The sequence below is a fragment of the Aotus nancymaae genome, unplaced genomic scaffold (genome assembly GCF_030222135.1).
Source record: "Aotus nancymaae isolate 86718 unplaced genomic scaffold, 86718_ANA_hifiasm-v0.15.2.pri h1tg000122l, whole genome shotgun sequence".
NCBI lineage: Eukaryota > Metazoa > Chordata > Mammalia > Primates > Aotidae > Aotus > Aotus nancymaae.
Genome location: NW_026988537.1, coordinates 798,921 through 817,852, shown reverse-complemented (window position 1 = coordinate 817,852; position 18,932 = coordinate 798,921). Strand labels below are relative to the sequence as shown.

General features: G+C 37.3%; 1 protein-coding gene across 6 annotated transcripts in view; it reads left to right on the top strand.

The window, feature by feature from the left end:
- Window positions 1-17,498, top strand: part of EVI5 (ecotropic viral integration site 5) — a 256,816-nt gene extending 239,318 nt beyond the window's left edge. For 4 of the 6 annotated variants that reach the window (XM_012435437.3, XM_021668008.2, XM_012435435.2 and 1 more), the window contains one exon: window positions 12,494-14,199. In XM_012435437.3, coding sequence (XP_012290860.2) covers window positions 12,494-12,808 — 315 coding nt within the window. In that variant the 3' untranslated portion in view covers window positions 12,809-14,199. Of the gene's footprint in view, window positions 1-5,493; window positions 5,848-12,493; window positions 14,200-17,058 lie in introns of those variants that run through there. The other 2 variants (XR_010340665.1, XM_064371155.1) reach the window with 2 other exon arrangements.
- Window positions 17,499-18,932: the final 1,434 nt, after the last annotated feature.

The window sequence follows — 18,932 nt, the reverse complement described above, 5'->3', positions numbered from 1 at the left end:
TGAACAATGTTGAGATGGCAACAAAAGATTTAGAATATTCATAAACTTAGTTGATAAAGCAGCGGCAAGGTTTGAGAGCATTTACTCAAATTTTGAAAGAAATTCTACTGTGAGAAAAATGCTACCAAACAGCATCTAGTGCTACAGAGAAATACTTCATAAAAAGCAAAGTCAGTAAACGCAGCAAACTTTAAGAAATTGCCACAGGCACCCAGCCTTCAGTAACTGGCCAGTCTGCTGCCACCAGCATCGAAGCAAGACTCTCCACCAGCAAAAAGTTTATTACTTGCTGACAGCTCAGGTGATTATTTGTATTTTTTAGCAATAAACTATTTTTAATTAAGGTACATTGTTTTTAAACTTATACTATTGCACACTTAACAGACTGCAGTATAGTATAAAAATAACTTTTATATGCACTGGGAAACAATTCATTTGACTCGCTTTATTCTGATATTTGCATTTATCCATTCAGCAGTTGATATTTGCTTTATTCCCAGTTTTTGGCAATCATAAATAATACTATTTTGAGCATTCATTTACAAATTTCCATATAATCATATATTTTTATTTGAGTATATGCTTAGTAATGGAATTGCTGGGTCATATTGGTAACTGTATGTTTAACTATTTGAGGAACTACCCTACCGTTTTCCAAAGTAGCTGTACCATTATACATTCCCACCAGCTGTGTATGAGTGTTCTGATTTATACACATTCTTGCTAACATTTATTATTTATCTTTTTGATGAAGTAGCAACTCATTATGGTTTTTATGTACATTGCTCTGGTGACTAATGATATTGAGCATGTTTTCATATGCTTGTTGGCCGTTTATAGCTTCTTCAGATAAATGTCTTATTTAGATCCTTCACCTGTTTTTAAATTGTATTGTCTTTTTATAATTGAGTTGCAAGAGTTCTTTACATATTCTAAATACGTGTTCCTAATCAGATATATGATTTCTGATTTTTAAGTGTCTTTCTTCACTATATTTTTTAAACTGAAACACTTGTATATGACTAGAATGATTTTCAGACTTTCTTCTATGGAACACTAAAAGTGAGAGTAGTTGACTTTATAGATAAAGCTTCTGGTTTTCTCGTTTGTTTGTTTTTTCTTTTTGTTTTTGTTTTTTTCTTTTGAGACAGAGTCTCACTCTGTCACTTAGGCTGGAGTGCAGTGGCGCCATGTCAGCTCACTGCAACCTCTGCCTCCCAGAGGCAATCAATTCTCCTGCCTCAGCCTCCTGAGTAGCTAGGATTTCAGGTGCCTGCCACCATGCCCAGCTAATTTTTGTATTTTTAGTAGAGATGGGGTTTCACCATGTTGGCCAGACTGGTCTCAAACTCCTGACCTCAGGTGATCTGCCTGCCTCAGCCTCCCAAAGTGCTGGGATTACAGGTATGAGCCACCGTGCCTGGCCAGGCTTCTGTTTTTATAGAAAAGGAAATGAGACTTACGGAAAAATTATTAGATATCACACTAAAGGCACAAGCAACAGAGAAGAAAATAGATAAGTTGGACATCATCAGATTTAAAACTTTTGTGCTTCAAAGATCACCATCAAGAAAGTAAAAAGACAAGCTAGAGAATGGGAGAAAAAAATTAAATAATTTACCTGATAAGGGACTTGTATCTAGAATATATAAAGAACTCTTTCAATTCAATTGTAAAAAGGTAAATAACCCAATTATAAGATGGATAAAGGATCTGAATAGACTGTTTTCCAAATATGATATACCAGATGGCCAGTAGACACAAGAAAATACGCCCAACAACATCAGTGATCAAGGAATGCAAACCAAAATGGCAATGAGATTCCACTTCACACTTACTAGGATGGCTATAATAAAACAGACAACAAAAAACGTTCCAAAGATGTAGAAAAATTGGAACCCTCGTACACAGCTGGTAGGAATGTAAAATGGTACAGCCACCTTGAAAACAGCGTAGTAGGTCCTCAAATGGTGAAACATAGAGTTACTGTATGACCTAGCAGTTCCACTCCTGGGTATATACCCAAGTAACATGAAAACATGTCCACATTAAAATATGTGCATAAATGTTCATAGCAGCATTATTAATAATATTTAGAGAGTCGAAACAACCCAAATGTCAATCATCTGATCACTGGATAAATAGAATGTGGTATATCCATATGATCAATTACTAGGCAATAAAAGGAATCAAGTGCTGACACATGCCACAACATGGATGATAAATTTTCAAAAATCAGTCACAGAAGGCCACATATTGTATGATTTCATTTATATGTCCAGAATAGATACATTTGTAGAGAAAGAAAGTAGATTAGTGGTTCCTTGGGGTTGGAGGGGAAGAGAGGGGGATTAGCGGGTGACAGCTGAGAGGTGTGCAGTTTATTTATGGCATGATGAAAATACTCTAGAATTGGTTGTGGTGATGGTTGCACAACTCTATGCATATACTAAAAGCCATCAAATTGTACACTCTAAATGGGTAAATTGTATGGATTGCAAATTATATTTCAAAGCCATTTAAAAAATTCAGTCTTTCTCTTCTGGACAGCTTCCTTACCTGGGACCCATGGATGAGGTCTATTAAAGTGTTTACAAATATTTTATGTATAAACATAAGTGGATCTTTTGGGGAATGGGTTCAATATTTTTATCAGATTTCTTGAGTGATTTAACACCTAAAAAAAAGTGTTCCTCCATCCCTCAATTACATTGTGAGCGATATTGGGGGAATTAAGTAAATTAATGCTGGAAAACAGCCTGGGATGTAGTAAGGGCTAAATAAGTGTTCTTATTATTCCAGTTTACCACAAAACACTTACACATTATAAAGTCACAGTGTGGTATTATAAATGATTAGATAAAATCTAATGACACTACTCCACAGCTTTAGTGACTCACCCATAGCCTTCATGGTAAAATTGTATTATTTAACATGGCATAAGATTCTTCATAGTTTAGCCCCAGCTTTCTTTCAAGTTTCATCTCTCGCCTCTCATTTTGAGACCTATATCCAGCCACACCAAACCACTTGCAGTTTCTTAACACATAATGCATTCTCTGGCCTTATGCTTTTCCCCATACCACCTGTGCCTGATTTCTCCTCCCTATACGCTCATCCTTTCAGATCCAAATCAAACATAATCTTAGTCCTTCCCTAAGAATTATCCCTTCTAGCCAGTGTATTGCTTCTCCTAGGGGTTTTCTTAGCAGTATGCCACTTTGGAATCGGCTGTTTTGTGTGTGTGTGTGTGTGTGTGGTTTTTTTTTTTTTTTTTTTTTTTTGTCTTGCCCTTCAGATTTTTAACTGAGGGCAGGAGCCTTGTCATTTGTCTTTGCCTTTCCAGGCCTTTCCAGCATCACAACACTTGTCACCTAAGCACTCAGTGCATATTTGGCTAATTGATTGATGGACCAATAAAATTTATGATACAGCTTTAAAGAACAATAATTTCCTCTTAACAGAATTCAATCCAAATAGAAAAGAAGTACTTCATTTTCATGAGGTGTTTTGCTAAAGGTTTGAATTTTTAAATGCTTCATTTTGCTAAAGGTTAAATGAAATCTACATGTCACTTTGATGTAGCTTTAAAAGTTCAGAGTGAAAAGTGTGAAGTGATTTATTTCCTGTAATTGGTCATAAATTTACATAGAACCTCACATATTCCTAGTCTCATCACCGTTGACCTTAGAATACCTTCTAAATAATGTTAATGGTTTCAATTTTATCAAGAAGTGTCAGCTGCCAGGAAGAAGACATTCAGTGGCAGTTTCATTTTGTTTGCCCACAGTACTGAATACATCTAAGTGTGCACTGTAGAAAGACTAAGAATTCTCTGTAAATGACTCCCTCTCTCTTCTTCTCAGGTAAAAAGTGTGCCGTTGTAAGTTTCTTCAATTCCAAACTTTCCTTTCCTTTCTACTTTTTTTACTTATTAATGTGGGTACATGTTTTTTCCATCTAAAAATGTCAGCTTCAACTATTGGATTTTATGCATTTTACATGAAATCTACAATGTTTTCCATTCTAAATGTTCTATATTTTTTATGATTTACTTAGCTTAAAGCCAAAATTGTTTTTAGCCTTGCGTACCTAATATCACTTTCAATAAAATTCTTGAACTTTTTAAGTTTTAAGTACTGTAGATTGGAATTTTGGCTCTTGTATGTGTAATAAAGTAATCAAGAAATCATGACCTCCAGTTGATCACTTTTATTGATTTCCTGTTCTGATTCTCTGGAAATCATTTTGTTTGTGTGGTTATTGCTAGCTTAATCTTTGTCAGGTTTACAATTCAGTGTTTAAAGAAGCTGATAATTAAGAATAAATTTTGCATATCATCTCCCGTTACATTTACTTTAGATTTTGAAAACTGAGAAAACTATTAAATGTATTCTGTAAGGAATCCAACAAAATTACTGACCAAACTCTGAGGATGAAAAAAAAAGAAAAAGTAAAGCCTCTAGAACTTAGAAATACAAACTATGTAATTATTAGATCTTTCCATGAAAAGTAAAATACATAGTTATTTAAAATTTTATATATCACTTACAGAAATGTTACATTTAGCTCAAAAAGCTATAGCTCTTTGTTTTACAAAGATTGATTATACACACTCAAATGTACAAGTAGCTTTTATAATCTGATATGACTCAGTCTTGGAAACTTACTGCAACTGTTTTGCAGTTCACTCAGTGTCACATGATTCACTTCAGTGGTTTAAACCCTGTCTAGTAGTGATCAAAGTTCATTTGGTTAGGGGTTTTTTTTGGTGTGTGGATGACTTTTTTCCACTTTGTTGTGGATTGATTGTCTTTCAAAATACCCAATGCAGCCCTTCCTCTTATTCTTTTGAATCTCAGAAAGTGGTAGTTGTCTGCAGAGTGTAACCTCCAATCACACACAGGGGAAAAATTTTTTAATGTGAAATAATATGCATGAAAGGACTTTCAACTGTAAAGCACTATATAAATATAAGATTGTATTATTAATTCCATAACCCAAAATGTTAAAATTGAAGAAGGATAACTTAATGGTTCTTTAAAATCAAGTGTTAAAAAAAATCAACCATAACTTTTTCAAGTTGCCAGTGTCCTATGATGTGCTGAAAGAAAGCAGACACATAGCACATTGTCTCCTCTAGCCACACGAACACTTGCCCAGGTGATCATATTTTCTCGGCACAGATTTCTGTATCACTTATAAAGAACCTGTATTTAAAGACTACAAAACTGTGAAACCATGACACTTCTCTGTTTCACAAAAGAAATTTCTGTCTTAATGTTTAGTGGTTTAGCCAATAAAGTAGACTAATGAAAAATTTAAAAATACTTACATATCCTTAATGATTATGAAGTCCTTTGGGTCTTCAGAATATATATATCTCTACAGGTTCTCCCTGCTGTAGAATTTTAATGATCATTTTTGTGTGGAATAGCCGTAATCTTTTTAAAATAATTTTTTTTAATGTTTGAATTTTTTACTATCTTACAGTAAGAAACTCTGCTGTTTCCTGTCAAAACCTTTCATCAGTCTACGAACATGACAGTTTCCTGTTTTCTTATTAACTATACTGCATTTTTATGCTTTATTCTTTGTAAATTGCATAGTAACTTATTGCTTTCCTTTTCTCATTGCTAAATGTTTTTTTGGGGGGCAGCATTGTTTAATATACACAGAGAGATTCTAAAATCTGATCTCTATTGATAATGCAAAAAGTTGAGATTTCGTTAACCTAAAGTAGATTTAGAGGTTATTAAAAAAAAGATTTCGTTAACTATTAAACTTGTGCCATGTGTATCAGATGTCTTAAATATTTAAATAAATTCTCCATGTTTTTACTTTTTATACTTTGTCTCTTAATGCATAACATGATGAAACAGTCCACATCAGGTAAGAACTAATATGTTATTTGGGTCTTGTATGGTTAGTACTCCCATCTGTCTACTTATTAATATTCTCATTGAGCATTTAAAAGGTTGGGATAAATAATTAGTACCTAGGGCTTTTTCAAGAGTCCTACCATCTTTTCAGTGTAGTTCATCGACATTTATGTGCCTAATCTTATCAACTAAGAATACCAAGTTCTAGGATACAGAAATGATTAAGAAATAATCCCTATTACTAACAGAAAAGATAGAATATATCTACAGCAACAAATTATTCCATATTTTTCCAAACAGTGCTTATTTTAAATATTTAGCCTTAGTGTCAAATCATCTGATATAGAAAAAAGTTTACCTATGTATATTCAATCATATGTGTTAAGTACAATATTTATGAAAATATGCCCATTGATTTGTTTTAAATGCTATAAACATTATTTTAAAATGGTTTATAAAAATGCTAATATTTTAAAGTGACTATCAGCATCATAGTAGAAAACAAAAGACTTAAAATGAAAACAACAGGTTTTTTAAATTTTGTTATTGGATTAGGGGTTTGGTTCTGGCTAGTCTTTCTATTATTGTCTAAATGGTCAGGCTACCAGTAAATGTGGAGCCATATTTGATTGTTTTATTAATGACCTTATTCATAGAATACAAACAAACAATAATTGAAACTGAGACTCATTATACACAATGACAAATGTTTATTTTTATATTTATGCCCTACCTTGTTCCCCATAGATTTTTAGGCAGTTGGCATGAATACATCTGACACAGAAATAATCAAATATTAGGTTAAACAGAATTAAATTACTGATGCTCGACATTCGACATTCACTTAAAAAGTGGCAGTATATGGTTCAGTCTAACAGTTAAAAGAATCATTGCTAAGGCGAAATCTGGCAAGATGAGAGTTAATATTAGCACCCAAAAATGCATACAGTATCAAAGTGAGTCACATACTTGGTAGCCAAAGCAAAGTAAGGAGCATAATATGTTGAAGATTCATGTTGTCTAGTAAGACACAGCCAAACCAGTTATTCTTTTTCTGTTTCTAAAATTTGAAAGAAATTTCTCATATGGGTCCATATGAAGAGGATACGGAAATATACTAAACAGGAAAGTGTTAGGCTAATGGTCTAACATATAAAAAGCAATTTTATAATGGGCAAAAACAGTGGAGTCTAAATACATACATGTATCATGGTATAGGCCAACTTTTATCCACTGTCCTGGACACTTGATAGGCCTTTTCATCCTCAAAGCTCATGACTTTCAGGTAAGAGAAATTTATGTCTAAGACCTCTTTTTTTTTTTTTTTTTTAGAGCATCCTGTTATTTTTACATAGATGCAGTTTCTGCAGAGGCCGTAAATGATTTTTAAAAGTTTTCTTCCTCCCAAATAGACTCTTCTCTCCTAGTTGCCTTTTTTTCTGGCTTCTCTTAGATACTGTACTCATATCTTCAATAATATGTGACTCTGCTCAAACTTTAAGACAGGAAACTAAAGACTGACAGGTGTTCTGAATCCCTGGGTAGGCCTTGTTGACCTTCATTGTAGGGTGATCAAGCTGAGAGCCTTTGTAGGGGAATCCCAAGATTCCCTCAGATAGGAGTCTTTTACTAAAAATTACAGAGAGTGCTGGTGCCTGTTTCCTTAGAGAATCTCAAAAATACTTCCGCACACACTCAGTGACTTTTAAAAACCCATGTCTCGTTTTACCTGGAAATACAATACTGTTTTTACTGGCATTTCACAAAGAAGTTTTGTTGTTGCTCAATATTCGAAGATACTCAGGTAGGATGTTTTCAAAAATCAGGAAAGACAACGGGCCTCAAAAGCATGTGCTTGGCCAGGCATGGTGGCTCACACCTGTAATCCCAGCATTTGGGAGGCCAAGGGAGACAGATGGCTTGAGCTCAGGAATTCAAGACCAGCTGCGCAGCAGTGACAAAACCCCATCTCTATAAAAAATACAAAAGTTTGCCAGGTGTGGTGGCATGCACCTGTAGTCCTAGCTACCTCAGAGGCTGAAACAGCAGGATGGCTCAAGCCCATGAGGCAGAGGTTGCAGTGAACTGAGTTTGCACCACTGCACTTCAGCCTGGGCAACAGTGCCAGACCCTGTCTCAAAAAAAAAAAAAGAAAATTACCTATCATAATTTTAAGTGGGTAGTTTTTATCAGATTTGTGATTCCCTGATCAGCCCAAAGAGAGTTCAGACAAAACCAAAATACAAACAGAAGCCTAGAGTAGTGGTCCCTGTTCTGAGATCTGCATCAGAGTTACTCAGGCTTTTTGAACATATAGGTCTTTAGACCTTACCTCCATATGAGGAGAAATTGCAGAAGTTCATTTAAACAATTTTCCTTCTGTCAACCACCAGGTGGTAGAATTGGCCCAGAACAGCTTGGTTGTACTACTGGAAAGATGGCGTCCATTTCTATATACCAGACACTAGTTGAATGTTCATACTTCAGAAGGACTTTTGTCCTAAATAAGAATTCCATTTCAGCTAAATCAACGTATTTCTGTCGCAGCCCCATTTTATTTGAACCGAAAGGTCTACCATGGTGATTCTCAGAGTTTAGAGCACAGTCATCCCTTGGTATCTATGGGGGATTGGTTTCAGGATCTCTGTGGATACCAAAATCTATGGATGCTCAAGTTCCTTATATAAAATCATATAGTATTTGCATATAAGCTACAGACATCCTCCGATATATTTTGAGTCATCTCTAGATTACTTGTAGCACCTAATCCAATGTAAATAGTTGTTATACTGTATCGTTAAGGAGATGATGACAAGAGTTGGTACATGTTCAGTACAAACTGTCCTTTTTTTTTTTTTCCTCCTAATTATTTTGGACCCACAATTGTTTGACTCTATGGATTTGGATTCGACTGATACAGAGAGCCAACTATATTTCAAAATTTCTTGAGAGACGTGAAAAAATGCATATTCTGGGATTTCACTTTCAGGATTTTGAATCCTGGATCTCAACAGGGATTCTACATTTTTGAGAGAGAGCCTCAGTTCTTATGCAGATGACTAGCGTATTACATTTTGAAATATGCTAATTTCAGTTTGCTACTGATAATACCCATGAAGGATTTCTTTTTTTTTTTTCTTTGGAGGAAAGTGGGAGTTGGGAAGGTTGATTGTCTGATTTTTGTGGTTGCCTAGATATAGTTTGCCTCTGAAAGTCTGGTAACAAGGATAAGCAATATACCATTTAGATCAGACAACCAGGACTATACTTTAGAGGGCCTAGCTACGGCTGTCTTCTAGCCAAACCCCTTTCCACAGAATGAGGACTTTCAGAAGACATGCCTACCTGAAATTCATGCAGCCCCTTCTAGAACATACTCTGGGTACTCAGTACCCTGAAATTCCTTCCCCAAATGCCCACTTCCAGGCCCAGTACAGGACTCCTCCCTCATCAGAACCAGTGTGCACATACCTAAGTCTAAGGGACATATAACTCAGGGATAGCTTATAGTTGCCTACCTTCACCATTTTTTCTCTCCACCAATAAATTCCTTTACCTTTGCTATTCCATATTAACAGCTCTCAATGAGATTCCTTTGATGTTGAGGAAATTACCCTTCAACCTAAAATTTTCTATAGTTACATCTGATGATGAGGCTGCAGTGTTTTAATTGCAATACATTTTGCTAGAGCAAAGGAAAGCTGCAGCTTTCCAAACAATTGGGACGTTGTGGTTCTTCTGCCATACTCCTCCTTTATAACAGCCAGGAAGAAGGAAGACACATGTTCCATATGATTTCTTCAAAAAGGTCTGGGGGAAAAAGAGAAAGGAAGAGATTAACTGACTTAATTTAACACTTGGAGCTATAAATCGTGTGTTGCAAGATGGCGATAGGATGTTGCATCAGAACGTGGCAGTTGTAACAATGCAGCGGGCATCATAACCTTCAGGAGGCCTTCGTGGTGCGCCGTGCGCTTTTCCTAAAGATGCAGCTCCAACTGTAGATCCCTCTGTGCTGCCAAGGAGAAGGGTATTATTTAAATTACATTGTACCTCACAATAAATTTGTCCACTTGGTCTAGGGCACAGGAATTCCTTTATACTTAAGATCTGCTTGGGCCAGACATCATTGTACTGAGTCCCGGCATTCCTGTTGATTCTTGTTATCATATACAAGCAGGGAAGTGCTAAGGTCTCTTCACTTCTTCCTGGAAGTCTTTCAGGAAAGGTGGGAGGTATTAGGGTGAGGCTGTAATGTCTTTATTCTCAGAGCCGTTAGTTTTGAAAGTGTATGTAACATTTCCTGAATATTTCACATTGCCTTTATCTAAAGAATTGAAAGTTTGTGACTAGGAGTTTGTCCCTGAGAAACAAGGATGAGGATAGGAGATGTGGAGCATATTTTAGCAAGATTTTTTAATAGGGTAGATAATTTGGTAGCTAATTCTTGTTTTTGGTTTTGGTTTTTCACTCTTTGGCTTTGTTGTAGGAGAAAATTCATGGTGTATGAGAGAAATGAAGTGATAGAATGTCAAGATCAAACTTTATATTTAAAACATTGGCCGGGTGCCGTGGCGTATGCCTGTAATCCCAGCATTTTGGGAGGCTGAGGCGGGCAGGTCACCTGAGGTCAGGAGTTCAAGACCAGCCTAACAAGGAGAAACCCCATCTCTACTAAAAACATAAAGTTAGCTGGGCATGATGGCACATGCCTGTAATCCCAGCTACCCAGGAGACTGAGGCAGGAGAATCGCTTGAACCCAGAAGGCAGAGGTTGCGGTGAGCCCAGATCGCACCATTGCACTCCAGCCTGGGCAACAAGAGTGAAACTCCATCTCAAACCAAAAAACATAAACTCTTGAGGGCAGAGCTGATGAGTTCATTGTATGTGAGTAGAAGTGATACTATCATGGTTGTGGGTTTGGGAGTTTGAGGAAACTAGGGCAAAGAAGTTGCAGATGATGAAAATAAATCAGTTTTAATCCTGATAAAACTGGTTTTGGAAAATGTGGTTTAGATTTAAATGTGGCAACAATTTTTTCAAAACTAAACTCTAGAATTAGTCAGACTTGCCCACCCAGTAACAGGTAGCTTTTGACCTCCTTAAGCCTCCTCATATGAGGGTCTTGCACTATAACTCCAGGGACTGGGGACTAGAGCCTGATTCTAAAAGATGAAAGGAAGGGAAAAGAGTTGAGCTATGCATACCATTCGTCTCTCATCCTCCCCTGTAAGAGAAGCCCCTTCTTCCCAGAGGAAGTTGGGGAGAGAAGGCAGAAATGTTACACAGGACTGGCACTCCCCCCCAGGTAGAAGGAAACCTCATGAGTGGGAAGCAGCATTTCTGCCCCACCGTGAGTGATATTGATATGGTGGCCTTTGGGCTGTTATAACAGAATGGAGACTCTTAGCAAAGTTTTAATGATTTGTAAATCATTTTCATCATTTGCAGAACTATGGAGACATGCTCTCAAGATAGTGTGTGTGATAGTATGGTTTTTAAGTTCATCTCTTCTGGAAATCACAGCAAAATATTTACAGATAAACTGATAGGATGTCTGGGGTTTACCTCACAATTATCCAGGAACAAGAGGGGTATAATGTAACAACATCATCTATGACGGGTGTTACTTGTGGAAATTAGGTGATAGGTACATGGAGTCCATTATATTATCTCTAGTATAATGAAGATTCAGGTTGAATCTAAACTCTGCAACTTAGCTCTATGTCCTTAGCAAGTTACTTTTCCTGAGTCTCCATTTCCTGATCTGTATAACGAGAAAAATAAATACTAAAATCTACCACATAGGACTGTTGTTATGATTCAATTAAAATAAGTTATAGGCAGGGTGTGGTGGCTCACACCTGTAATCCTAGCACTTTGAGAGACTGAGCCAGGCAGATTGCTTGAGCCCAGGAGTTTGAGAACAGCCTGGCCAACATGGTGAAACACCATGGCTAAAAAAAATACAAAAAAATTAGCCAGGCATGGTGGCACATGCCTGTAGTCCCAACTACTCAGGAGGCTGAGACGGGAGAATTGCTTGAGTCCAGGAGGCGGAAGTTGCAGTGAGCCCAAATCACGCCACTGCACTACAGCCTGGGTGACAAAGTGAGACCCCGTCTCAAAAAAATAAAAGTGGCCGGGTGTGGTGGCTCACGCCTGTAATCCCAGCACTTTGGGAAGCTGAGGCAGGCAGATCACGAGGTCAGGAGATCGAGACCATCCTGGCCAACACGGTGAAACCCGTCTCTACTAAAAATACAAAAAATTAGCCGGGCATGGTGGCGCGTGCCTGTAATCCCAGCTACTTGGGACACTGAGGTAAGAGAATCGCTTGAACCCAGGAGGCCGAGGTTGCGGTGAGCGGAGATCATGCCATTGCACTCCAGCCTGGGCAACAAGAGCAAAACTCCATCTCAAAAAATAAAATGAAATAAAAGTAAGTTATAAGTCCATTATATAGAAGGCACTCAAAAATTAGTAACTACTATTATACCTGTAAATAGAAAAATAATAAGGCATCTTCCTCCTTAAACATGGAATGTTTGCTTTTTGGCGTGTATGTTTTTCCCATTTGACTCTATTAACTTGGATTTTGTTTTAACAGCTCAGGTGCCTAAAAGGCCAGAGGGGTTTCTCGGGCCAACCTCCTTTTGATGGAATCCACATTGTCAACCATTTAATAGGAGATGATGAATCATTCCATTCCTCCGATGAAGATTTTATAGATAATCCCTTACGGGAAACTGGTGTTGGTTTTCCTTTGCACGGAAAATCTGGCTTGATGTCTTTGGACCCTGCAGTGGCAGATGGTAGTGCGAGCGAAACACATGACAGTGTGCCGGAAACCAGAGAGAGCGATCGAGTGGTTCCAAAGGAGCACCCCCCGAGAAGAAAAGAGTCATATTCAACCACTGTCTGACCATCACTGTGACCTAGACTATGGATTTCTTTAAGGGATCAGTTATCATGTGATTAGGGATTTTTGGAACTATCTGTTTCATATGTACATATATATATATATATATATATATATATATATATAATATTTTACAGTCTTATCTGCCTTTTTATCTTTGCCAAATCTTTACCACTGATTTACCATTGCCATAAAGTAGACTGGTATATGGTTAATGTGTAAAACAAGGTTCTAACAGTATTACTGAATATTAATGTTTCTTGTTTAGAAAATGCAACTATATATGTGGGAACCATTTTGAAGTTCAAAACTATGGAAAATTGAATTTTCTTCAGACAAAACTGCTCTCGTGCAATATTTTATGCTCAGTGAGCAAATTGTATATTTATGTTTATCAATCTGTTCTCAAGGCGTCTGTCTACAGACATTTGACCAAGACGTACGTCTGATCCACCTTGTATTTTGTTTTTTGTTGTTGCTGTTGTTTTCTAAAACAGAGATTCACTCTGTCACCCCAGCTGGAGTGCAGTGGTGCGATCTCAGCTCACTGCAACCTCCGCCTCCCAGGTTCAAGCAATTCTCCTGCCTCAGCCTCCTTAGTAGCTGGGAGTACAGGTGCACACCACCACGCCCAGCTAATTTTTTGTGTTTTTAGCAGAGACAGGGTTTCGCCATGTTGGCCGGGCTGGTCTCAAACTCCTGACCTCATGTGATCCACCCACCTCAGCCTCCCAAAGTGCTGGGATTACAGGTGAGCCACCATACCCGGCCTACCTTTTTTGTGTCTGGGAGGTTTTGTTTTTGTTTTTTTTTTTCTTTCATGAAAATTACTAGTAGGCCACTGAACGCAACCACACACAAAGCCTTTATTCTGTATAATTTCATAAACACAAATTCATGGTTATCTGTTTTGAGAGTTTTAAGTTTGGTTTTAATGTTTAACTTTTATGTGCATATGATGCTTCCATGTGTTGGTTACCAGAGTAGAAGGTTAACTACAGACATAATGTTTATTTGTACGTATTTATAGATCTGTACCACCTAACATCGAACATCATTTTATATGAAGAACACACATGTTGCAAAATGACTCTTTTGGCATCTAACAGGACTTCTATAAATAATAGGTTAAAAAATTGAAAAATAAAACACTAATATTTGAAGAGCTTTAGTATTTTGCTGAGCATTCAACACTAGCAGATTCATAACCGATGCCTGTTCAAAAACACTATTGGTGAAATCTTTTACTTCATGTGTATGTAACTAAATTTTTCATGATTGAAGAGGTTATAGCGCATATTAGTTAGTGCTAATTTTTACTTAATGTAATTTAAGCAATGGGCTAAGGTCCAAGAAACATAGCAGTTATATCTACAAATAATCTATGAACATGATCTTCAGATGGTCTAGTTTTTGTTCTATAGATAAAGCCTAAGAATCCTTTCCTACCAGTTTTACCTTTATCATTTCAATATCGTTTCCTAGAAAACAGGATGCCTGTCATTGATAAATTAGAGAAAGCACCCACATTATACTTGCACTACGGAAAGACGACATGAAAATGTTGACTGGATACGCTCTACTCTCATTTTTGTTAGCCTGTAGAAAAAAACACTGTGTTAACCTATGGAAAAAAGCAGCCTTGGAAGAGAAAATAGAATTCAGTCTGTATGGAGACACAGTTTTGCACCGTATGTTGCATGCCAAAAAAAAAAACTTGTGCAATAGAGTAGAAGAGACAAACGTAGTTTTCTGTCAGAAACTAGGAGTTAAGACTTCAGGTACATTGTGGACTAGGCTTTCCAGCAAAGTTTTTGTAGCAGTTTGCTTGCCTGAGGAATGAAATTGTAAACATGCCCCCATGTCTGTCCTTAACACCAGGCTAAATCCTGGTGGTTAATTACCTGTGGTTACAAGCTAGTAAGTAGCAGAGCCAAGATTTTTTTTTAGGGGTCTCACTGTGTTGTCTAGGCCGGTCTTGAACTCCTGGCCTCAAGCAGTCCTCTTGCCTCAGTCTCCCAAAATGTGGGGATTACAGCTGTGAGCTGCTGTGCCTAGCGAGGGCCAAGATTTTAACCTTGATTTCCCTGACACCAAAGTTTTTGAAAAGGTTCAGCTGAAGAATTTCTCAATTCCCTGTTTTGTTTTTGTTTTTGTTTTGTTGTGTTTTGAGACGAAGTCTCACTCTGTCGCCCAGGCTGGAGTGCTGTGGCGCAGTCTTGGCTCACTGCAACCTCCGCCTCCCAAGTTCAAGAGATTCTCCTGCTTCAGCCTCCCAAGTAGCTGAGACTACAGGTGCACACCACCACGGCTAGCTAATTTTTGTATTTTTAGTAGAGATGGGGTTTCACTATGTTTGGACAGGCTGGTCTCAAACTTCTGACCTCAGGTGATCCACCCACCTTGGCCTCCCAAAGTGCTGCAATTACAGGCGTGAGCTCCATGCCCGGCAATTCCCTGCTTTTTTGACAGTGTAATTTAAATAGATTTGATTTAAATGTTTCCTGAATATATATACAGATAGATATATGAGTATCAGAGCTTAGGAATGTAGATACTTACTTGCAGGATTGTCTCATGCTTTGGGGATTGTCTTTTGGAGTTCAATCAATCCAAAAGGATATCAATGCCAAAGTGAAGTGAGATGATTTGTGGCCACATTATTGCCTTGACCCTCACATCAAGAAATCTGAATGATCTGGACATCATTCAGGGGTCAGCAAACTGCAGCGTACAAGCTATTCCAGTCAGCTGCCAGTTTTTACTTTTTTAAATAGTTGGGGGGAAAATTCCAAAGGCTAATATTTTGTGTCACACGAAATTTATATGAAATTTGAATTGCAGTGTCCATAAGTAAAGTTTTACTGGAGCACGCCCATGCTCACCCGTTTACATACTGTGTGTGGCTGCTTTGTGCTACAGTAGCAGAGTTGAGTCATTGCAAGGGACACCATATGGCCCAGGTAGCCTAAAATATTTACTGTCTGATCCTTTACAGAAAAAATTTGCTAACCTTTGATACAGACACTCTGAAATGCAGGTTTACTTCAGTGTGACTCATTGGTAGGTCAAACTGTTTGCTTTTGCGTTTAAGCTTATGATTTGGAAACATAAAACTTTGTGGTGGATCTTATACTCAGAACTATTCAAAAGGGAAAATGTGCCAGGCATTTTATATGATGAAGTCTTTTATTCCATAGAAAATTATAGAAAGATATCTGTGTCTTTGGAGAGGGAGAAAGGAAAAAAATTCCAGAATCCTATCACTGTTCTTTAAAGCATGCATCACGGACCTTTAGGGTATGCTTTATTGAGTAAAGGTTATAATCTGACTTTAAAGTAAGGAATTTTCTAGAATCATGTTTGAATTCTAAACCATGTACCATTTCTGATTAGGAATTAGGTGTTAAAGGAATCATGGTGAGGAAAGCTTAATCTGTTGAAACTCTTGTACTTTGGACAACAAAAAACTAGAAATAACACTCTTTTCATTGAAGATCTGATTCAAATACACTTCGAAGAGCTTCAACTCTTCCAGGCCTTTAGGATGCAATAGGATATTATGCCCTGGTTTGACTTCATTTCATCCAAATTAATGTAAGTATGTTGTTCAAGACTTTGAGGCATGAACAATGTTTTCTTGATACATTTTATTTAATCCTTGACATTTTGTGTTATTTAAATGTTATTAAGTTAAACACTTAGAGCTGAGTAATATTCAGGGGGGAAAAGTGAATGAAATGACTCATAATATGAAAGCTTGCCCCCTTGGGATAATTACCTTCCTGGTGTCATTGCCATCCTAGGTTGACAAGCTGGGGTAAAGGATACAAGTTATATGAATAAAATGGAAATTGCATTGAATTAATGAAACTCACTTTTAGATCAAGAAAACACTTCAACTGCCTTTTTTAAAATTGGCACACTCCTGTAGTCCCAGCTACTCAAGAGGCTGAGGCAGGAGGATCACGAGAGTACAGGAGTTTGGGGCTGTAGTGTGTAATGATCACACCTGTGAATGAATAACCACTGCAGTCCAACCTGGGCAACATGGCAAGACCCTCTTTAAAAAAAGAAAAAAACCGAGGCGGGTGGATCACGAGGTCAAGAGATCAAGACCATCCTGGTCAACATGGTGAAACCCCGTCTCTACTAAAAATACAAAAAATTAGCTGGGCATGGTGGCGCGTGCCTGTAATCCCAGCTACTCAGGAGGCTGAGGCAGGAGAATTGCCTGAACCCAGAAGGCGGAGGTTGCGGTGATGGCTAAATACTAGGTACTCAGTGTTTGCTGAGATGTCGGGTTTCAACTAATCGGCCAGTTATTTGGGAAGGAGTAAAACTTTTTCTCAGCTCTGAACATGATGCAGCTTATTAACTCTCCAGATAGTGCCTTTGATTGAAAATAAGGTCTACACCTTTTTAAGTATATTATTTCTGATATCATAAGAAATAATTTGGTTCTTTATTCACATTTATCTTTTATATAATGCACTGTAATATTAAGGTTTAAACTAAAATAAGTATATGAATTATATTTTGATAAAGCTGTTTCATGACCAGCTTAATTAAAGTATATTAACTTACCAGACATTGACAGTGAACATTTCATGCAATCAGTTATTATTAAAACAATGAGTTTTAGCTTGAAAGTTATTGCTGCTCTATAATTAACAAAACTAAGTTTTAAAAATTTAATGGTTAAAGGTATGGTGGATGCTATTTATCATCCAAGTTTTTATATCACATCCACTCATCTTTTCACTCCAAAGAGGAGATGGTAGAATAATACATTCACTATATTACCAAGAAGCAAAATTATGATGTGTTTTATTTTACTGTTGGGATTTTTTATTGTAACATTGTATGATAACCTGAAATGTTTACTTGTGCCTTTGCTTTAAATAATTAAAGTTTTCCATTTTATAAGAATTTCTGTTTCCTTCACCTTTTCAGCTTTAAAAGAGGAGGGGCATCAAAACACTGTTAAGAAATTGACAGGGTGTGGTGTCTCTCGCCTGTAATCCCAGGACTTTCGGAGGCCGAGGCAGGCAGATCACTTGAACTCAGAAGTTCGAGAACAGCCTGGCCAACAAGGTGAAACCCCATCTCTACTTAAAATAGAAAAATTAGCTGGGCATCGTGGCACATGCCTGTAGTCACAGCTACTGGAGAGTCTGAGGCAGGAGAATCACTTGAACCCGGGAGGCAGAGGTTGCAGTGAATCCTAGTCATGCTACTGCACTCCAACCTGGGTGATGGAGCAAGACTCCATCTCAAAAAAAAAGGTTAGCCTGATGTGAAATGTTCATTAGCAAGGTTTGTGCTCTGAGGTACAGGAACTACATCCACCTGGTCCACCCACATATTTTTAGTGCCAAACAGTCTGGTACGTGATTGTATTCAGTAAATGTTTTAATTTAATGAAAGACCATCTTTAGTGAAAAATGTCTAGATTTGTTTCCTTCAGGAACATGGTAATATTTTTGAAATATCAGTAGCAGTATTTTCATCGCACATTGTACTTTAGGTTATTAATTAGCAACTAATTCAATAAATATATTCAATTATATATAATTTGAGTACACATATACAGACCATTATAAAAGGCAAGTTATATCTTCTGCATCTTTATCACAATGTTAATGTCATTTAGTGCAGAAGCAAGAGTTTACTTTATATTCTGCTCTTTATTCCCAAAAGGAATTAAGGCACATTTTGAAGATACCTGAAATATGACAAGCTATAATCCAGGGAGTCTCCACCTTGGGACTGATATTTGGAAGTAGCCAAATAATTATTTGTTTTGGGAGGCTCTCCTGTATACAGGATGTTTTGCAGCATCCCTGGCCTCCACCCACTAGATGCCAATAGCACCTCCTCCTTTAGTTGTGACAACCCAAAATGTCTCAGACATTGTCAAATGTCACCAGCAGGAAAGACAGAGAATGCAAATCACTGCTAGTTGAGAACCACTGCTATAAATTTCTTAGAATTGGGTCAAAAAAAAAGAGCCACTAGGGCCAAATGTAAGCATATATACATCACTTTGGGTTTCATACATAGCAGAGCAGCTCCCTCGCTGCATCTATTGAAAGCCCCCAGTCTCTTTAAAAAGAAATTACAC